Raw genomic sequence first — 21,171 nt, 5'->3', positions numbered from 1 at the left:
ATGAAGTCGTCCCTTGTGGGTGCTTGGCTGGTTTCGACATTGGGTCTTGTGCAAGCCCAAACCATCCAGTGGAACATCGAGGGTCGCCATCCTCAACCACATTTGGCCCGTCGCGCCAAAACTACATATGAAGAGGCCATAAGTAATGACAGATCTGAAGGAGGCTACTTTACGGAGGTCACGATCGGCAGTCCACCTCAGAACATTACCCTTCAGCTCGATACCGGGAGTAGCGATGTATGGGTTCCCTGGAAATGTGCAGATATCTGCGAGGACGACAAGAATGGGAAAAGTGGTTGCCCTCTTGGAAGCTGTAAGATGGCACCCCCGACAAGTGTGATGCTTCGTTACTGACAATTTAAAAGTTGACCCCGATAAGTCCAAGACATTCAAACATGTCGCGCCTGGAATGTTCGGCATCACCTTTGTAGACGACAGTTATGTCAAGGGCGATTATTTTGAAGATCAATTTGAGTTGGACGGCGCTGTCATCAACAATCTGACAATGGGACTGGCTATCAAGACTAACATTTCATATGGCCTGATTGGCGTTGGTTACGCCAAGAACGAGGCATCGGGCAGCACCACGGATGTCATTTATCCCAATCTTCCTGTTGCGATGTACCAAGCAGGCTATATCAACACCATCGCCTACAGTGTGTGGCTCAACGACCTAGACGCCAAAGCCGGCAGTATTCTATTCGGAGGGGTTGACACAGCAAAGTATGTGGGCGATATGCATCGGATCGACATTCAAAAGTTAGATGGCCATTACTACCACTTCGTTGTGGCCTTGACCTCGCTGGTCGCCACTAGCTCCAGCGGCAGCGATGTCCTTACCTCCGATAGTTTCCCTATTCAGGCCGTTCTCGATTCTGGAACCACATTGAGCTACCTTCCCCAAGATCTGGCTCATGAGATCTGGGAAGAAGTTGGTGCTGTCTGGTCGCCATACTATGGAGTAGCTGTTCTACCATGTGCTTACGGCAGGAACCAGGGGAATTTCACATTTGGATTCGCAGGCCCTGAAGGTCCTAGCATCAGTGTAGGAATGGATGAACTCGTTCTTACCATGACCAGCGATGCGGCCAATATGCCAGCCTTTGAATCCGGCGCGTATAAGGGCGAGAACATATGTACCTTTGGTATACAAAACGACACCAACGATCTGTACCTACTTGGTAACACCTTTCTTCGATCCGCCTATGTCGTTTATGACCTGGTCAACAACGAAGTTGGAATTGCTGCTACTGATTTCAATTCGACGAAAAGCAAACGAGTCCCATTTAAGAGCTATGGGGCAACCATCCCGTCCGCAACTGCAGCAAGTAATCAGCACAGAGCAACCGAAAAACCAACAGTCCCAGGTCATAACTTCACTGCTGCTGAAGGATTTCAAGAGTCGGACTCAAATGGAAATGATGACGAGGACAACGCGGGATCATTGCTTGTCCCTGGGACAACATCTTTGGCGCTGGTCGTTACCACTATGAGCTTCATGGTTGCATGCGGAGGGATTTTCTCAAGCATTTTTTGATGACGCCGTCTTCAGGAGTTTTGGCTGCATTGCATAAGTCATCTGCTTAGAGGCTAACAGGTTCTTGACACTGGCGTTGAACAAGGATTGCATTGACATGGGCTGATTTTGGCGTTTAACGGCCGGACGGAGCCGTCGGTAATGAGGATACAAAAAGGGCGCAATGGGTGATGAGACTACACAAATGATACCAGTAACAGAATTGCATAAAGAGCCTAAAAGAATTCTTACAAATGCAAACGTTAACTATGCATATATATGTTCCAAATCTCAAGTCGAGAAAAATCCCGAGGCCTCAACCTCAGCAGACTGGCGGCAGTTTTGTACGTTAGCAGCTCTTAGATGGGGCGCATATCAAGTCTTGACTACTCAAAACATATCTTAAATAGCTTCTAAAGAATGTGTTGCGTTCAAGTAACTTTTTCTCTCAGAGAACGTTCGGACGTTGTCTTGTTACATTCCCGTCGAGGCATGGAGGCGTCCGGTTGAGGCGCCCACACTCAAGTTACAGTGCCATTAATGGCGGGAATTACGCGCTGAGCGAATCAGAACTGAGTACACATGTGGCGCTACACCTCCATCCTGCTAATCCCGACACCAAAGAAAAAAGTTTCCAATGGAGCGTCGATCATTGGCAACCCTCTCCTCAACTTCTTTGCTGAAGTCCAAGATTGCAAGATGAGGGCAACATGGGCTGCCAGATGGCTCAATTGCCGTCTGCTACTCGGCACCCAGCAGCCAAGCTGTGGTAGCCATTCTTTTACTATATCAGCTGCCGCTCCCACGTGGGAGAGTCGACGAGCCTTCAGTCAGACCAAGCGTAGCTGCAGTGCGGCGCAAGAAGCGTGAGTTCTCGATTGCCCCCCTTTTGCTTCCTGAACACAATGCTAACATCATAGATAGTCTCAAGAAAGCTCAGGAAGACGCTGCCAGTTTGACACCCGAGTATGTCGCCGCCAACATGTCCACTGAGGAGGCCAAGCGCCTGTCTCGTGTGCGCAACATCGGTATCGCTGTATGATCAATGATCGTCACCATTTCTCCCCTTCGGCTAACAAGAACTAAACAGGCCCATATCGACAGTGGAAAGACAACAGTCAGTGAACGGGTCCTGTTCTACACCGGCCGAATCAATTCGATCCACGAGGTTCGAGGAAAGGATTCCGTCGGCGCCAAGATGGACTCCATGGAACTCGAAAGGGAAAAAGGCATCACTATCCAGTCTGCGGCTACTTTCGCCGACTGGAAGAAAATGGAAAACGGCAAAGAGGAAACCTACCACTTCAACCTGATTGATACACCCGGTCATATTGATTTCACCATCGAAGTCGAGCGAGCCCTGAGAGTCCTTGACGGTGCTGTCATGATTCTGTGCGCTGTTTCTGGCGTCCAGTCTCAGACCATCACCGTCGACCGTCAAATGAAACGTTACAATGTCCCCCGAATCTCCTTCGTCAACAAGATGGATCGCATGGGTGCCAACCCCTGGAAAGCAGTAGAACAGATCAACACGAAGCTCAAGATTCCCGCCGCCGCCATCCAGATTCCTATTGGTGCCGAAGACGAGTTCTTGGGCGTTGTCGATCTCATCAACATGCAGGCTATGTACTTTGAGGGTCCCCGTGGTACCAAGGTTCGCGTTACCGATCAGATTCCCGGCCCTCTCCAGGAATTCGCCAAGGAGAAGCGCCAGGCTCTGATTGAAAAGCTTGCTGATGTCGACGACGAAATTGCCGAACTGTATCTCGAGGAGCAGGAACCTACCAACCTCCAGATCAAGGCCGCTATCCGGCGTGCTACTATCGCTCGAACTTTCACTCCTGTCATGATGGGTTCTGCTCTTGCCGACAAGGGCGTTCAGCCTATGCTCGACGCTGTTTGCGACTATCTGCCCAACCCTTCTGAAATTGAGAACACTGGCCTGGACAAGTCCCAGGGCGAGAAGACTGTTAAGCTGGTTCCCTATAACTCTCTTCCCTTTGTCGGTCTTGCCTTCAAGCTGGAGGAAAACAATTATGGTCAACTCACCTACATCCGCGTCTACCAGGGCAAGCTGAGCAAGGGTACCTACCTGTTCAACTCTCGAACTGACAAGAAGGTCCGAATTCCCCGTATCGTCCGCATGCACTCCAACGAAATGGAAGATGTCTCCGAGGTTGGTGCCGGTGAAATCTGCGCCGTTTTTGGCGTCGACTGTGCCTCCGGTGACACCTTCACTGACGGAGGTCTTCCATACACCATGTCTTCCATGTTCGTTCCCGATGCTGTCATGTCTCTTTCCATCAAGCCCAAGCGAACCGGTGATGCCGACAACTTCAGTAAGGCCATGAACCGATTCCAGCGCGAGGACCCCACTTTCCGTGTCCACGTTGACGCTGAGAGTGAGGAGACTATCATTTCTGGTATGGGTGAACTGCACCTTGAGGTCTATGTGGAACGTCTCCGACGCGAGTATAAGACTGAGTGTGTCACTGGCCAACCCCGTGTCGCCTACCGAGAGACAATCGCACGACGAGCCGACTACGACTACCTTCTGAAGCGACAGAGTGGTGGCCCTGGTGACTTCGCCCGTGTTGCTGGATGGATTGAGCCCAACGACAAGCCTGATGAGAACCATTATGAGAGCCAGGTCGTTGGCGGTCACATTCCCGACAAGTTCCTCTCTGCCTGTGCCAAGGGCTTCGACGTTGTCTGTGAGAAGGGTCCTCTCCTGGGCCACAAGGTTATCGGCGCCAAGATGGTTGTCAACGATGGTGCTACTCACGTTACCGATTCTTCCGATTATGCTTTCAACTTGGCCACCCAGATGGCTTTCAAGAAGGCCTTCTCCGATGCTGGTGGCCAGGTTCTCGAGCCCCTCATGAAGACTACTATCACTGCCCCCAACGAGTTCCAGGGTAACATTCTTATGCTTATGAACAAGCGTAATGCCACTATTCACGATACCGATATTGGTAGCGAGGATTTCACACTCATCTGCGACTGCAGTCTGAACGCCATGTTTGGCTTCAGCTCTCAACTTCGTGCTGCCACTCAAGGCAAGGGCGAGTTCAGCATGGAGTTCAGCCACTACGCCCCTGCTCCTCCTCATCTTCAGTATGTATCCCTGCATCATTGCGAAAGAGTAAGCACTAACAACTTTATAGAAAGGAACTGGTCGCCAAGTATCAGGCTGAGCTTGAGGCTAAGCGAACCAAATAAGTTAGTCACTGGAGCTGAAGATGTATCATAGCCCAGTACATCAGTGATGTAATGGCCTCAGCGTGGACAATGTTGTCTATGCTATTGTATAACACACACGAATAGGTGCACGATCTTGTAATATAACGTCATACGAAAACGACTCCTTGGTAGAGGCTTGGAAGTCAACGATACACAAATGAATTGTAGAAGCTAGATAGGGCCACCTCCTTTGACGGAGGAATTTAGAAAAGATGGATGGAAAATGGTATACCATATACAATCGTCTCTATGTATTTAAAACAAACGAGTCTTCACATGGATTTCTAAGCTGTATCTAAAGACTACCTGTATCGTTACTTGTTCACACATCATGGGATATCTGATCTAGCTACCGAATTTTGATGTTTTATATATCTTACATGCGTCGGAGAATGTCAGCGACAACCTCCTCGGTAGTAGCCTTACCACCCAGGTCGGGGCTCAGAAGCTTGCCCTCCTCAAGGTTACCATCAACAGCGGCGTAGATCTTAGCAGCAGCCTCTTCCTCGTTGAGGAACTCGAGCATCAGAGCAGTGGATCGGAGGGTAGCAATGGGGTTGGCGATGTTTTGGCCCTGAATATCGGGGGCACTGCCGTGGCAAGGCTCACCAATGGCGAAGTTCGCACCAACGTTGGCACTGGGGACGAGACCCAAGCTGCCGACAAGAGCAGCAGCGCCATCGGAGAGAATGTCACCGTACAGGTTAGGAGCGACAATGACATCGTAGTCCTCGGGCTGGCGGAAGAGCTTGTAAACCATAGAGTCGACAATCTGCTCCTCAACGGCAACAGATGAGAACTTGGGATCGGCAAGGGCCTTTTTGCAGGTAGCGCGGAAGAGACCGTCGGTCTGGGACAGGACGTTGGACTTGTGGGTGATAGTGACAAGGGGAGACTTGTGAATGCTAGAGGCACCAGCATCACGGATCTTCTGACGACGCAGAGCAATGTCACCAGCCATGGTAGCAATGCGGAACGAAGCCTTCTCGGAAATGCGCTTAATAGCCTCGGCAACCTTACCCTCGGGAGTCTCGTGGGTCTGCTCCTGCTTGACGTACAGATCCTCGGTGTTCTCGCGGACAATGACCATGTCGATAGGCTTAGCAGCGGTCATGACAGTCTTGACGGGACGGACGTTGGCGTAGAGGTCGAGCTTCTTTCGCAAGGCGACAATGGGCGATGAGTAACCCTTCACAGCCTGTGTAGGCGAGCTCACAGCTCCAAAGAGTGCGCCATCGCACTCGTTTCTTAGAACCTCGACAGTCTTGTCGGGGAGCGCAGCACCGGTCTGCTCAAAGGTCTCGAAGCCAGCCTTGAGGTCGACGAAGTCGAACTTGAGGCCAAGAGATGCGGGAAGAGCTTCGAGAATGCGGCGGCCGGCGGGGATGACCTCCTTGCCAATGCCATCACCGGGGATGAGGCCTGGAATTCAACATATTAGCTAGATATTGGACCGAGTTGGCGGTGGCGAGCTGTACCGATTCTGAGCGTGCGGAAAGACATGATGGGCACAATTGGAGTTGAGAAGAAGTTCAAGTTCTTTTGTCCGAGAATCGGAACAGGTAAGAAATGTTGTATGAATTTTTGGTATCGGTTAAAAAGTGGCCAGGCCGATGGCGGCAGGCATACAAAGTTTATGTTGACTGCACTTTTGAATTGGAATTTACAAGTATCCTGCTCATTTCAGGCGTTTTCTCGTATTCTATTTCTGGATAACATCTCTATTAAGTGTATTGATTTGTCTGAGAAAAACCTCTGTGTATATTAATCTTGCCTGGGAGCATTTACTGTTGGCCGATACTCGGCTCACAACCGTATCAATCAATAGTCACGCCAACAACGAGATGGATCCAATTCCAGCTCCCATACGACGTGAGCGCACAACCAATGATCCAACGAAAGAGTCCTTGGATGTCAATGGTCCACTGGATATGATTTACCTGGAACGAGAGCTTCGATCGGAGGATGTGGGGAGGGAATAATGAGACATAGCCGACCCCACACAAGCCCATACATACGTTCCAATACCTATCACCTTCCAAGGTTCAAAGCGTCCATTGAGAAGATTAAGTTGTACGGAAACATGTTATGTTTGTGGGATGAGCTTGTAGGACAGCCGCAGGGGAGCCGAAGGAATAACTTCAGAGCCGAGACAACATGGGAGAAGCGGAGGCACGGGATGGATGAAATGAATTAGAATAAAATAAAATAAAATAAGAATAGTTAAGGGGTAATTATATGAATTAATGAACGAATGATGTGGTACGTATTGGTAGCCAGACTGCTAACATTAGGTCGCCTGCGGCTGGTCCGTCCCATGTTGAGGTTGATCTTGTGTTCATTTCGACCGATTTGAGCCATTGGACATTGTATTCGATTTCAGTTCTACATGTCTTCGATGGAGCATTCGCTGGTGTTTGACTGTCAATGGCACATAACAATCCTTTGCCAAACGTGGCAGTCCAGGAATAGCTGGCTACTAATCATAATAGCTCATTGTCGTTTCATGTTCTCAGGTGCTTTCGAGGGGCCGAGTACACCTTTTGACTTGATAATTGATGAGATTATACACAGTACAGTCGCTGTGCCGGCAATCACGGTGAACTCATCATGACTGTAATTTACTTTGTCCCTGGCTAAGCCTGATGTGAACGAGATCCATTCAGTGCCTCATTTCGACTGGATCCTTGTCTGAGCACCGCCCATACCTGGCTCCATCCAATCCAGTCTATTGCCTTGTTAGTCAATGTCACCGAGCAACTGACTTGCTGCCAGAGTAACTTGAGTTTGGGATTCTAGACATGAAATTCGTGAGGCAGCGCTTCTTTGATGAGTCAAGATTACGTCTAGTTGCTGTGCGAGTGATGGTTGGCGTTTCATATGGAATGATTTGGCTAGTTACCGAGCTTCAGGAGTTGTCTCTACACCACCTCGATACTGTAGTACATGACTGATGTTGAAGAGTTACTTTGTGCTCCGTCTAGCTCTTGTACTGTCCAGTGATCTTAGCCCCTATTATTCTGCATGCCCAACGTACCAGAAGCCATTCTCTGTGGGTTGCCAGTCCCTCCACCATCCGCCTCCACCTACCGAAGCAATTTAGCCCCATGGGATACATCCACAGCAAAGTATTCATCAAGCGCTGAAACGCCTCCTGGAATACCTCACTAGACCAGCTACAGCAGGCACCCCTTGTTTGACGGCTCGCCCCTCAATCCACTAACGGCCTGTGCCTGACCTGAGGAGCCCCGTCGTATCTGTCTGATGTACCTCAAGGAGCAAGGTACCCTGCCTCCTGTGCGACTGGACGCCGCTCATAACCAGCCAGACATCACCTCGTCCCATCTTGTCCTCATCCTAATCCCTATCCATTCACAACACGCGCTCAACTCTAGAACCTGCTGAAACTGTACATAACGAACACCCCGAAAAGACCTCGAGGTCGCCAGACCGAACCTGCATATTATCCAGCTCGTCTCGTCTCTGAGAGTCCTCAGCAACAATGAGTCAGGTCAAGAACCTCCGCGCCATGTTCGAGAACAAGGGCGACACGAGCCCGCCTGACAGAGGCCGATCATCAGGCGCTTCTACTCCTGTCCAAGGTACGAACGATACTCTCGCGACATGATCTCAAGAATGAGCGCGCATTTCCTGGCTGGTGGGATGCACTTTTAGAGCTGTTGCGATATGCAACTTTTAAGTTAGGAAAGCCGTTGAAAAGCTTGCTCCAATTGTACCTGCCCTGGATTCGTGTCCACACTAGCTCTCAGCGTCATTCTTTCATACCTACCTACCTACCGTGTCCTTCCCGTCCATCCTCTCCCTTCAACCCCTTGCTGATCAAAACCTGTTTTCTTCTCCACAGGCTCAGGCACAGGCAATAGCGGAACCGAATCACCTGTCCGGCCACTGTCAAAAGTCAGAACAAGCTTTGTTGCCATTGAGAAAGACGGAAGGATAGGTCTTAGGAGAGATCCCAGCCACGAATCCAGTGTATCACGCCGTCGATTAAGCATGGACACCGATGCAGAATCCGTTTCCACTATCCCGGACAAGCCATCCGCGTCGCTTGAAGATGCGCCACGCGCAGGCAAGCCCTTCTTCCAAGAAGCAATCCCAGAGTCGCCCCGTCACCAAATTGATCCCCCAAAGACACCCACAGAGCAAATGGGAGCTGTCACCGACGAGCCAAGTGTTAACCCCGACAAGAAGGTAGACGCAGAGGAACCATCACCTTCATTGCTACCAGCAGAGCCTGCCACGGCAGAGCCTGTTGCAACTTCGCCGCCAAAGAAGGAAAATAAGCCACCAGCAGCTCCTGCGGGTGCCAATGGCAAGACCAAGGCCGAGAACACCAAGGAAGCAAAATTGCCAAAGGAGACGGCTCCCGCAGCAACTGTCAAGGCTAGCGTTCCCAAGAAAGTAACCGCCACTCGACCCAGCACCATCTCCACGAAAGCTCCGAACACCAAGCCTCCAGCAAAGTCTCCTTCTGCAACGAGGCCAACAGCAAGCGCCACACACAAGCCCGAGCCCAAACCAGCTCCTAAGGCTGCTCCAGCACCAAAGAAGGACACAAAGCCGGCACCAAGGACCACGCCAACGGCTACACGACCTTCAGTGACTAACGCAACCAAGAAGCCTCAGCCATTGAAGCCTACCCCTGGCGATGCTCCCTTTGTGAAACCAAAGCCCAAGTCTCCCACGAGGCCTGTGCATCTACCGGCTTCTCTCATGGCCCCAACTGCATCCTCTGGTGCTAAGACTGGTCGCCAGGTTCAACCTTCGGCCAGCTCACAGAATCTCAGCGTACCTGCTCGTCCCGCCAGCCGGGCGAGCGCGACAGGAGCTGGCGTCAGTACTGGCAAAACCGTCAAGCGTCAACCTTCGAACGTTGGCCGCTCACGGCCAAGCCTTGGCCCTCCTCCCAAGAAAACCTCCGATCCTGCTCACCCCAAGAAAGAGGCACCAGTGGATGAGAGCTTTTTGGCCCGCATGATGCGGCCAACACAAGCTTCCGCTCAAAAGACTTCCGAGAAAGTGCCTACAACACCGCCCAAGAAGACAGCAAAGCGACCAACATCTTCAGGAGCCGATGCCACCCGCCGCGAGAGCAGTATGAAAACTCCGGGAAGCGCCAAGAAACCTGCCAGGAAGGCAGCTGAATCCAAGTCAGTGACAGGTTCAGTCGCCTCAGACGAGACCTCAAAGGTTGAGCCCGTGGTTGAAGAGAAGGCACCCGAGTCAACTAAGACAGAAAGTCCGGAGGTGCCCGAGATTAAGACCGAGGAACCCCAGATCCACAATGCTCCTAAGTATTTGAAAAAGCCTGAACCAGGGCCCGTCGTGGATGATGCTCCTGTTGAAGTTGAGGAGCCCGTTGCAGAGGAATCCCAGGCCGAGTTTGCCCCCGAGGAATTGAGCAAGAAGCAGCAGGAGAAGAAGGAAGACGTCCGCCCTGTTACCCCTGAGACGCCGAAGGAGGTGAAACCTGCTGATGTACTCGAAACCTCCGCTACCGAGGAGCACATTGCCCCTCCCAGTGAGGATCCTACTGATGAGTCCGAGGAGCCCAGGGAGCAGGAGCCCGCGACCGAATTCAAGAAGACACTTGAGGATGACGTTATCGTTCCCCTAGTGGACGAGGGCTCTACTCAACCCCCTGTTGTCGTCGAGGAGACAAACAGGACATCAACCACTGATTCAAAACCAGAGACCACCGAAGAAGTGATTCCCTTGTTGGAGAAGGATGCCGAGTCTGCCGAGACAGAGACAGCAGAGAATAAGGACAACGGGGTTGACATCATAGAGAAGAATGATACCAAGGAAGACGAGAAGGGCGTTGAGGCCGTTGAAGAGGAGGATGCCACTGGAGAGAAGATTGACGAGGAGAAGAAGGAAGAACAGGAGAGCGTTACCAAGGCTGAATGAACTTGGGATAGACTGTGAGAGATATAAGATTGCTGATTTATTAGCCATGGAGGAAGGGATGTACTTTTTGAGCCGCTGTATAGATACCTGTTTTAAGCGAAGGCGAATGGTGATTTTATCGCATACTTATTGTAAAAAGCGCAACCGAAAACGAGATTGCAAGATAACAAAAAACATTTGTAATGCGCAAGGCAGTTTCTTATTCTGCGATTGATTTTTGATAAACAAACCGTCCTTATGGAATTTAATCTAGTTGTACAATACAAGCTTCCCTATTTATCGTAACATGAAAGCACACCGGCTCCTCCTACCACCCGAGCAAACCCCCTCTAGATATCCATGCTTATGAAACCCGGCATACTAGCAGACCACCCTGTTTTTTCGCGAGTGCCTCCCTCACTTCTAGCATACCCTTCGACGTCGACACAAACATGCACTCGCCAAGATTTAACCCTGGCACGACACCACCATCCACCTTCGTAGGAAACCCTCTCGCCAATCTAGCCAGCTCCGCAATGTTGGCCGTCATAAGACGCTTTGGTGTGCTAATGGCGTTGGCCTTTGCGAGGACGGGTTTACCGTCCCAGTACTTAAGACCGAGCCACAGGCGCATCGTGGCTACGTTGGCGTTTGTCACTTGCACTGGAGGCTCAGAAACCATCTGCTCGAGCGTTGGGGGATGAGGACCGGAGCGATAGATTGTCGAGAAGAAACCTGATCGGTGAAGAGCGAGGGCGAGTTGAAGGTTGTATTTGCAATTCTTGACGGATGTTATGCCCAGGCGGGCTTTAGAGGCGTTTTGGAGATGCGAACACATGTTCGCGATGTTGGTGATTGAGGGCATGATGGGCGGTTTAGAGAGTGGGCGGTATCGATTTGGGTGAGAGTGAGTTTTGTCGTCTCGTTGGAATCGTCTTTTGGTTCTACGTTGAGGCTTTGTTAGCATTTGTTTCCCTTGCAGCTCCTGTACGGCATTTGGATGTGGAATTGTCGCACTCACCTCTAGAAGAAAACGATACCGGGTCTTCGAATTCGGAAGACCTATTGACCGAGATAAAACCTCCCACCTTCAATTGTCGAAGACCTAGAGCGAGGAAATGCCGACCAATATATCGATCTCAACGAGACTCTCCGCAGAGTGTTGTAGATCCGGGCCAAAATTTCAGAAGTTCAAAGAATGACTAAGCCAAATACTGGTTAAGCGCATAGTATTGTATTAGTGCATAAATGCACTGGTGATAAAGGCGTGCTTTGTCCTTTTAGGGTGACATAAATAAAGATAGTAATGCGGTGAAGTGTGAATTCGATGTTGATGTATCACAAATAATTCGAATTCGCTGTTGAATAAGAGTGGTGGCGCTGCCAATCGCCAACGCTCTATCAACTCCTAGACTGACTGACTTGAACTTTGTAGACCAGCCATACACTTGACGCTCTTGGAACAAATTCAGTGGAATCACAGATAGTAGAGAAGGTCGTTTCTGAGAATTGAAGGTTGAAATTCTTGCGTTTCTTCCGGGTTTGGTCCTGCTTATGCTGGTTTTAGTTCTATATTACAATTTGACCTTTAACTATAGCCAACTTTTCCAGCAATTGAGCAGAGATACATGATTCCTAATAACTAAGCCAGCATTTCCACTGATACATCGTACCAAATTGGCGGTTCAGTTACCTCACGAGGGAAGCTGTCGAACAGCCTTCATCATAGCAGAAAACGACCGTCGGTACCTGTATGCAAACACCGCGGCAGAAACCAAGAAAGGACTGGCAACCAGAGTCAAGAAACTTCGCACCAATATCCTACCTTGGGCATCACTCTTGTTGATGACGTCCAGATAACCCTCGTTGCTGAAGCTGACTCGGGAGTATTTCGTCTGCCAGCCAAGGCGAGGGAAGTACACGCTCATCATCTCTTCGAGATACTTTCTCAACCTGTAACGTTTTGACAAGACTGAGGATCGCATCTCGACATAATTTTGCAGGGCAAGATCGTTGATTGCATGGGCGTCGGCTGGTCGGACCGCTGAGTACTCCGCTAATGCAAGTGATCGATGGAAAGCTGGCTCAGATTTAGATGATTCGCTGGCCGGGTCATTGGACTCGTCGATCTGCGCGTGTTTGTCAAGTATTGAAAAGAGAATTCGGACATCCTCCATGCCCGCGTTCATGCCTTGGCCATAGAAAGGCACCATGGCATGTGCGGCATCGCCAACAATAACACAAGAAGAGTCGTAATGATACGGCCTGCACTTGAGACTGATAAGTGGGAGGTGAGGATTTGTGTTGAAAGATTCAATCAACTCATCGCCTGGTATCAAGTCCGTAACGCCTGGGAAATGGCTGTCGAAGAATGCCGGAACGCTGGCAGGGTTATTCTCCAGATCTGCGAAATCCTTGCTAGGCATAAAGAGTGTGCATGTGAATGAGCCGTCCTAAGCAAAAGAGTCAATAAATTGTGGAGAACCAACGGGAACAGATAGGAAAGAACATACATCGCTGGGAATAGCAATGAACATGAAATCCTTGCCGGGCCAAATATGCAAGTGATTAGGCGATATTCGGAACTTGGCCATTGGATCGGCTGTTTCATCAGTCTTGACAGGCTTGAGCTGGAACTCGCACCATAGAGTATCAATGTACTCCTGCTGGTAGTTCATCCGGGTAAACTTCATAAGATGGTAGCGAACAGCAGAATGGGCGCCGTCAGCTCCAATCATAAGATCAAAGGAAATGCCGATTTCCTTGGGGCGAGACTCTTGGGACGACTTTGCGTCGGCCACTTCAAACCAAGCTTTGCATTCGCGATAGTCGGCGCCTGTGAGCTTGTGGTTGAAGAATAACTTGACATTAGGCATATTATCCAGGATATCGAGCAACCGCTTGTTTAAGCCTGCCCGATCAATGGCATGAATTGCCTGTTTGGAATCGTCAGTTTCACATGCCACACGGGAGTTGAGGTAATTATGCATACTCGTCCCCTGACATCGTAGTCTTGAGACTGCTCAAAGAGTGCTCCAGTTGGGCCTCTACCATGAATCATGCGGCCTCTCATTGGAATTGTTGTCGACATGACATGGTCAAGGAGGCCCGGTTGACCAGCATGACGCATAGCATTAATTCCACGCTCTGATATTGCAAGATTGATAGATTTTGTAAAGTTGAGTGGGATAGTGCTGGGATCCCGGAGGTCTAGACCAGTCAGCGAATGCGCCTCTCGAGCAGTTGAAGAGAATTTTCGTAAAAGACTCTCTTCACGAGTCGCGAGTGCTTCAAAGGAGTTTCCTCGGGGCTGCGGGACGTATTCGAGTCTTTCGCTATGCGCCAATGGGAAACATGTTAGAAAATGTTCACTTACCCGGTCGCAACTCATAAACTTCAACTTCATGGCCTCTCTGAGCAGCATACAAAGCTGCCAGAGAACCAACAGGGCCAGCACCTACAACGACGATCTTCTGAGGTTTTACCATCTTGCCCAGGAAGTTTGCCAAGGGCGAAAGGAGACAAAAAATGTCAAGAGATGGCGAGATATTAAGGTCGCCATGCTAATAGATCGAGGACCGATTCAAGCCCCGATAGGCCGGCTGTTACTGTTGCATCAAAGCGATAGCGGCCGGCCGGAAGCGGGGACCCACTTCATCCACTACCTACAGAAGAGCGAGAACAACCTCAGTCACCCACAAGACCACTAACTACTAGGTAGCATTCGGTGTTGTAGTAAGTAATGCCGCTGTAGGTTAAAAAAACGGTACAGTTCTAAAGCGACTAGGTTTGGACTATGATCCAATGAAGAGGCCGCTAGCTGTGACCAAGTGAGTGTGTTTTGACTGCTCCGATGGGTCGTTGTCATTAAGATAGAGCGAAGCCGGTGCACGTACTAGTATTGCCAACTTGTTGTCCTCGGTGGCCCATCGCTCACTTCAAAGCGCTTTCTTTAGTTCTCTTTCTGCTCTTGTGCAGGTTGAATATGTATTTATCAGGCTCCTAATTCTCCAGATCTCACAACTGTCTGCTCAGAAATGACATGCTTGACTCAAACTAGACACGGATATCATGGAACTATTCTCGACTGAAACGAGCAGAAACGCAGATGCTTGGTGAGACGTGAGTTTGTAAGAAATCCCCTATAGAGACCAATTTGAGTTCCTTGTCATTCACATGCTCAGTCTTCGCTGAAGCACTAACAAGTTCGCATGGACCACCGTTACTGATCACGTCTCCGTTGTGCCGTAAACCCCCCACTTACCCAAAACAGCACCGTTTACAAGAGAGCGCCAGCAGGTTCTGTTAGTGAAGCATATGCATAAAATTGCACAAAACATGTTCAACTGCCCCACCGTCTCAGGCTCTGTTAGAAGAGCTCCAGACCGTCGCCAAGCGTAACTGGCCATTGTTAGCGACTACCCTTATCGATGCTTATCAACCTATAGCGAATGGGGCCGAGTCGATCTTTTGCTCTCGTGTGAAAGTTGCACCACGACCTAGACACGACTCTACGACTACACTGTTTGGCGCTTTGTGATCGCATTTTAATTGCTTGAAAAACTCGCACTCCTGGGTGTGATTTCTTTCTTGATTTGTACATTCCTTTTCGCACGACACAACCTGTTTGCTCGAGTATATACATTGATACCGACACAATGACTGCTGATCCCCCCGCCAAGAAGGAGTGTATGGGCGCCGACTGCCAGAATGAAGCTGGATCCCTTCAATGCCCAACTTGTTTGAAGCTGGGAGTCAAGGACAGCTACTTCTGCTCTCAGGAGTGCTTTAAGAGAAACTGGGTACGTGAATTCACCACTTTGCGACAGCGACATAAACTTACTCCGTCACAGGGCATCCACAAGACAATGCACAAGTCGCAAAGTAATATCCTCCACCACCTGAAAGCTCCGAAAGCAATCTCACCAGATCCAGCTACCGGCTACTATAACCCATTCCCTAACTTTCCGTACTCTGGAACCTTGCGACCCGTCTATCCTCTGTCGCCGCACCGAACTCTTCCTCAGTCAATTCCTCACCCCGTGTGGTGGCAAGACGGCAACCCCAGATATAGCCGATCCCTCACCAACCGTAACAAGATCGAAATTCTAGACAAGAAGGGCCAGGATGCTATGCGAAAGAGTTGCAAGCTCGCGCGAGAGGTCCTCGACATCGCGGCCGCTGCCGCTAAGCCTGGAGTGACGACCGACTACATCGATGAGATTGTTCACAAGGCTTGTATCGAGCGAAACGTACGTATTGGGATTTACTCACGAATTTTCGAAGCACAGAAGTCTACTCCTGATGGCTAACTCGACCTAGTCCTACCCTTCTCCTCTGAACTACAACAACTTCCCCAAGTCTTGCTGCACGTCCGTTAACGAAGTCATCTGCCACGGTATTCCTGACCAGCGTGTTCTGCTTGACGGTGATATTCTCAACATCGACGTTTCCCTGTACCACGAAGGGTACCACGCAGATTTGAACGAGACATATTACATTGGAGACAAGGCCAAGGCCGACCCCGATACTGTTCGTGTGGTTGAAACGGCACGACAATGCTTAGATGAGTCTATCAAGGCCGTCAAGCCCGGTACTCTGATCCGAGAATTTGGTAACATTATTGAGAAGCATGCCAAGAAGCACAACTGCAGCGTTATCCGAACTTACTGTGGCCACGGAGTCGGCAAGCTTTTCCATTGCCCCCCCAACGTCCCTCACTACGCCAAGAACAAGACTGTTGGAGAGTGCAAGCCTGGAATGACCTTTACTATTGAGCCCATGATTGCCCTGGGCAAGTACAGAGATATCACTTGGCCTGACAACTGGACCAGCACCACCATTGATGGTAAGCTGACAGCTCAGTTTGGTAAGTATCCTTTGGAAGTGTGGTGGTGATATATGCTAATATGAATCGCAGAGCACACTCTTCTAGTTACAGAAGATGGTGTTGAGATTTTGACCGCGAGACAGCCAGATTCTCCTGGTGGCGCCCTACCGATGCCTGGCACCGAGAACGGAGAAACCCAGGCATAGAGCATTATGAGTGTTGTTATATGAAGAAATCATATGTTTTGGCGATATCATGTTCTGGAGTTGGTGGGGATGAGGGGTTGTTGGCTGATTGACGGTGCATTATAACGGCGGGCAGCGAGGCATGAACCCAAAATTGATATATTGACACATTTTTGCTTGAGTTTTGAGTGGTTGATAAGAGTCTTCTATTAAGGTTACTGTAGAAGCATGTGAACCATGATGTTCATGTGGCTATTGACGTTGATCAGCCTTGCTTGGCTAGCTTGGTCAAGTCAGGCCACACGTCGTTACATCATTGTCGATGTCCGTGGTGCATATCCCCGGATGCAGGCTTATCTAGGTATCTGTGGAGTGACGCAAATGGCTCTCGCTGCCAAAGTTGGAGAGTAATAAACCCTGCCTCTCAAAGGCTCAGTGAACCCTCCCAGCCACATGCAGGCGTCACTCGGCCACGCCATCCGCCGTAGAAGGCGTTTTGCGGACAGGGGATCAAGACAGAGGCCACTGGGATTACAGGGGGTTTTCAGCACAATGTCCCTACTGTCAGCTTCGAGGGTGTGCCCTGAGCTGTCGCCGCTTCCATCATCGCGGCTAGTTTTTATCTGACCAGCCCAAGAACCTAACTTAACCTAACCTCTCCAGGTCCACCTCCACCATATCTCCACCAGAACTCACCAACGCTACCCTTCCACACCATCCATTGCCCGCCACCAAGATTTCTCCTCTTGCACTCTGTTATTCCCCTCACGCTCCGTGACTAAGAAATCTTCTCTGCAAGGCAACTTTGGCATATTCAACTACCTACCCAGAGCTTTTCGCGAACTGTACCACTCCGAAGCTTATCATCTCTCGCCTTGCACCGCGATCTGCAGCTTGTGACAGAGCTTGTCAAACAGCTGTCCTCGACCGACATCGTCATCCCAACTCGATCACCAATCCTCAACGTCACATTTACACTTAGCCCAACATGATGTCTGGAGAAGCTTGGCTGTTTTTGTTGTCGGTGCTTATCAACGCCGTCAACCTCTTTTTACAGGTTTTCTTCACTATTATGTACAGTGATTTGGAATGGTATGGATCCCATGGTTCTTGCAAACGCTGCTATCTAGAGTGTCAAACTTTGCGCCTCACAGATGCGCGTATTCAAAGCATTTAATGAGATGAAAACTAATCGCATATGGTAACAGTGATTATATTAACCCCATTGACCTCTGCAACCGACTCAATACCTATATTATCCCCGAGGCTGCTGTGCACGGTTTCTTGACCTTCCTCTTCCTCATCAACGGTTATTGGATCCCTCTCATTCTCAACTTGCCTCTCCTTGGCTGGAACGTCAAGAAGTATGTCGACTACATCCCGAGTTTTGCGACAATAGACTGACCGTGGCTAGGATTGTTGACAACACTCATCTCCTCGATGCGACTGAGATCTTCCGCAAGCTCAATGTTCACAAAAAGGTATGTGGTCTAGCTTGACTCGTAGCAAAGCGCAGTATTAACCCAACAACAGGAATCTTTCTTCAAGCTTGGCTTTCACCTGCTCATGTTCTTCTTCTACCTTTACAGCATGATTGTTGCTCTTATCCGAGACGAGTCCTCCTAAAATGCTACCCCTCTCAAATGAGCCGCGGTCCGATATCACCGATGTTAGGCAATGTTCGGCTACGTCAGATAGGACAGATTGCAATATCTTAACAAGCTGGTCGAGTTCAGCTGACACCCAGGGCCGAGTCGACTAGTCACGCGACGACAACAAGAGAACACGACATGAATCTGCTACGGCAGTACACAACGAGTGGAAGACAGTATAGATGATGATGATAGCTTTTTTATTTTTATTTTTAAGAGGTGGGCTTGGCGTATATATCCTGGTATCATGCCAGCTGGCGCTCTGGTTGATTACTTCATGAAGGCGGTGGGTGGCATGTTCTGTTGGAGACTGAGGCATTGACCGCACTTGGTGGTGGTCTCGTCCCGTCGTCCTTCAGCGTTTGAGCCCGGTGTGATAATTGATTAATGACCGAATAAAATGGCCAGTTTTGATACTTTGGATGAGATGCATAGTTTCTTTATGTACAGTATATGACTTACAACTCATGACAAACATTACTCATATTCCTTGAGGTGCTCGGGCTTAAACAGCCAAACACTGCCTTTGGGAAGATAACTCAGAGCCTTTATCCTAAACGACAAAAGAAAATTTAGATAAATTCAGCATAGATATGATAGGCCTTAGGTAAGACTATGCGTTTGATTTAGGGATCTTATAAAATTTCTCCCATTTCTTAGGGAACATGCGATTGCGACCAGAGTCACGTGACTATTCATGTTTTCGCGATCTGCTCTGTCGCGCTTGTTGAAGCATGACTACTAACCTACGGATACCTACCTGTGCTTTGCGACGTTCAAACTCTATCAATCATCTGCATTCCCTTCATCAAGCCTTTTCCTTCATTCCGTCCTGCACAAGTCCATCGAGACTTTTAGTGTTTCCACCAACAAGTAAAATAGCGAGTCGGTCATCGCAGAAGTCAGAATCAGATAAGGTTTATCTGTCTCAATGACTCGATTGCTGCTTTAACCAAGCAGTACAAATACAGTTAACTCTTTTGTTTTCTTAATCATCAGTAGCTGGGACAACCTCTTTCCTTCAACCCACCCAAGGGCATATTTGAATCATCATGGCGGACTTTGGCGAATATCCGCCAAATATGGCGCCGCAAGATGCGCTCATAGTTCGAGAACAAGCCGAACCTGATCATGCTGTTGTGCCTTATTCGGCTGAAGACCTATCGCGTCCCAAGGCTGGGCCATTAAACCCGTTCAAGGACGAGAACAACATTTTGAAGCGCAAGAGCGTACCAACTGGACACGCAGAGGAGACTTTTCTAAGCGAACACACATTCCGGAGTAAGCATCGTGCTATCGAGCGACGAGGTGGCCCTGAACGAGAGTACCAAACGAATGCAGAGCAAAAAGCAGAGGCTGCCAGGATACGAGCTGGGCGAGAGAGCAAGGGCAGCGCGACCATTGCAGAGGGGCCTGGGTCTTATGTCGGACCTTGGGCACGATACAAAAAGGCAGAATACGAGGTTGTTGCGGACGGCGAAGAATTGGCGAGCGATGAGGAATATGAGATTGTCGAAGAGGAGGAAGAGGTTGTCGAGAGTGGAACAATTGTCAAGGCACCAACCAAGGCTTTGGAACGACGGAAGGAGGCCGAGGAGATGGGTGACGAGACCACGACGTTCCACGGATCCGCCGAGTACGATTATCAGGGAAGGACTTATATGCACGTTCCTCAAGACTTGGACATCGACCTTCGAAAAGAAGTGGGAAGCGTCACCAACTTCATTCCCAAGCAGCAGATTCACTCTTGGAAGAACCATTCCAAGGCGATTACTGCGCTACGTTTCTTCCCTTCTTCTGGACATTTGCTCCTATCAGCCAGTGCCGACACTACCGTCAAGATCTTCGATGTGTACCATGAACGGGAGCTCCTACGAACATACTCTGGACACTCAAAAGCTATTTCAGATATTTGCTTCAACACATCGGGCACTCAGTTTCTCTCGTCTTCCTACGACCGCATGATCAAGCTCTGGGATACTGAGAAGGGTGTTTGCGTGAGCAAGTTCACGACGGGCAAAACTCCCCATGTCATCAAATTCAATCCTGATCCTGAGCATGCGAATGAGTTTTTGGCCGGTATGTCGGATAAGAAGATTGTCCAATTCGATATTCGAACACCGAACGAGGTTGTCCAGGAGTATGATCATCACTTAGCTGCCATCAACACCATCACGTTCGTTGACGAGAACCGACGCTTCATGACAACTTCTGACGACAAGTCTCTCCGAGCGTGGGACTACAACATTCCCGTCCCCATCAAATACATCGCTGAACCAGATATGTACCCTATGACCCGCGCGGCGCCTCACCCCAGCGGCAAGTACGTCGCATATCAGAGTTCTGATAACCAGATCCTTGTCTATGGCGCGAACGACAAGTTCCGACAGAATCGAAAGAAGAGCTACCGCGGCCACAACAACGCCGGTCTTGGTATCGATCTCGACTGCAGTCCTGATGGACAATTCCTTGCCTCAGGTGACTCTGGTGGTTATGTATGTTTCTGGGACTGGAAGACGTGTAAGATGTATCACAAGTTCAAGGCTGGTAACCAGGCTGTCACCACTGTCAAATGGCATCCTCAGGAGACCAGCAAGGTGGTTACGGCGGGTCTGGACGGTGAGATTAGGTACTGGGATTAGAGGATGTATCATATGATGGATGGATGGACTGCATGGCATGGCGTTCGGGATTAGAAGAAAACACACACAATTTACTGCAATGGACACTGGATAATTCTTCTTTGACAGGCTTGGGAGAGAAAACTTAGGGCCTCTATCCTAAGTGACGAAAGGACTTAGGTGGGTTTGGGATATCTTAGTATGCATTTAGACT

General features: G+C 49.6%; 9 protein-coding genes across 9 annotated transcripts; 6 read left to right on the top strand and 3 right to left on the bottom strand.

The window, feature by feature from the left end:
- Window positions 1–1,537, top strand: FSUBG_1424 (uncharacterized protein; the record flags this gene model as incomplete). Its single annotated transcript, XM_036679091.1, has 2 exons — window positions 1–313; window positions 366–1,537. 2 exons carry the CDS (start codon window positions 1–3, stop codon window positions 1,535–1,537), a joined length of 1,485 nt encoding a protein of 494 aa, XP_036543134.1.
- A 561-nt stretch (window positions 1,538–2,098) lies between these two features.
- On the top strand, window positions 2,099–4,738 carry FSUBG_1423 (elongation factor G mitochondrial; the record flags this gene model as incomplete). Its single annotated transcript, XM_036679090.1, has 4 exons — window positions 2,099–2,382; window positions 2,441–2,552; window positions 2,607–4,633; window positions 4,684–4,738. 4 exons carry the CDS (start codon window positions 2,099–2,101, stop codon window positions 4,736–4,738), a joined length of 2,478 nt encoding a protein of 825 aa, XP_036543133.1.
- Window positions 4,739–5,135: 397 nt separating this feature from the next.
- On the bottom strand, window positions 5,136–6,262 carry FSUBG_1422 (homoisocitrate dehydrogenase; the record flags this gene model as incomplete). The annotated part of the gene is made up of 2 exons (XM_036679089.1): window positions 5,136–6,181; window positions 6,238–6,262. 2 exons carry the CDS (start codon window positions 6,260–6,262, stop codon window positions 5,136–5,138), a joined length of 1,071 nt encoding a protein of 356 aa, XP_036543132.1.
- Window positions 6,263–8,261: 1,999 nt separating this feature from the next.
- Window positions 8,262–10,690, top strand: FSUBG_1421 (uncharacterized protein; the record flags this gene model as incomplete). Its single annotated transcript, XM_036679088.1, has 2 exons — window positions 8,262–8,361; window positions 8,625–10,690. 2 exons carry the CDS (start codon window positions 8,262–8,264, stop codon window positions 10,688–10,690), a joined length of 2,166 nt encoding a protein of 721 aa, XP_036543131.1.
- A 343-nt stretch (window positions 10,691–11,033) lies between these two features.
- FSUBG_1420 (30S ribosomal S8 protein) lies at window positions 11,034–11,534 on the bottom strand (the record flags this gene model as incomplete). The annotated part of the gene is made up of 1 exon (XM_036679087.1): window positions 11,034–11,534. One exon carries the CDS (start codon window positions 11,532–11,534, stop codon window positions 11,034–11,036), a length of 501 nt encoding a protein of 166 aa, XP_036543130.1.
- Window positions 11,535–12,363: 829 nt separating this feature from the next.
- Window positions 12,364–14,157, bottom strand: FSUBG_1419 (Kynurenine 3-monooxygenase; the record flags this gene model as incomplete). The annotated part of the gene is made up of 4 exons (XM_036679085.1): window positions 12,364–13,122; window positions 13,183–13,605; window positions 13,662–13,879; window positions 14,046–14,157. 4 exons carry the CDS (start codon window positions 14,155–14,157, stop codon window positions 12,364–12,366), a joined length of 1,512 nt encoding a protein of 503 aa, XP_036543129.1.
- Window positions 14,158–15,327: 1,170 nt separating this feature from the next.
- Window positions 15,328–16,705, top strand: FSUBG_1418 (methionyl aminopeptidase; the record flags this gene model as incomplete). Its single annotated transcript, XM_036679084.1, has 4 exons — window positions 15,328–15,471; window positions 15,523–15,921; window positions 15,992–16,538; window positions 16,590–16,705. The coding sequence occupies 4 exons, from the start codon at window positions 15,328–15,330 to the stop codon at window positions 16,703–16,705; spliced, it is 1,206 nt and encodes a 401-aa protein (XP_036543128.1).
- A 967-nt stretch (window positions 16,706–17,672) lies between these two features.
- On the top strand, window positions 17,673–18,310 carry FSUBG_1417 (ER-derived vesicles ERV14; the record flags this gene model as incomplete). Its single annotated transcript, XM_036679083.1, has 4 exons — window positions 17,673–17,776; window positions 17,893–18,048; window positions 18,099–18,165; window positions 18,218–18,310. 4 exons carry the CDS (start codon window positions 17,673–17,675, stop codon window positions 18,308–18,310), a joined length of 420 nt encoding a protein of 139 aa, XP_036543127.1.
- A 1,078-nt stretch (window positions 18,311–19,388) lies between these two features.
- FSUBG_1416 (CDC40-cell division control) lies at window positions 19,389–20,978 on the top strand (the record flags this gene model as incomplete). Its single annotated transcript, XM_036679082.1, has 1 exon — window positions 19,389–20,978. The coding sequence occupies one exon, from the start codon at window positions 19,389–19,391 to the stop codon at window positions 20,976–20,978; it is 1,590 nt and encodes a 529-aa protein (XP_036543126.1).
- Window positions 20,979–21,171: the final 193 nt, after the last annotated feature.

The sequence above is a fragment of the Fusarium subglutinans genome, assembly GCF_013396075.1.
Source record: "Fusarium subglutinans strain NRRL 66333 chromosome Unknown NRRL66333_c0000007, whole genome shotgun sequence".
Classification (NCBI taxonomy): Eukaryota; Fungi; Ascomycota; class Sordariomycetes; order Hypocreales; family Nectriaceae; genus Fusarium; species Fusarium subglutinans.
This window is presented reverse-complemented; position numbering and strand designations above follow the sequence as displayed.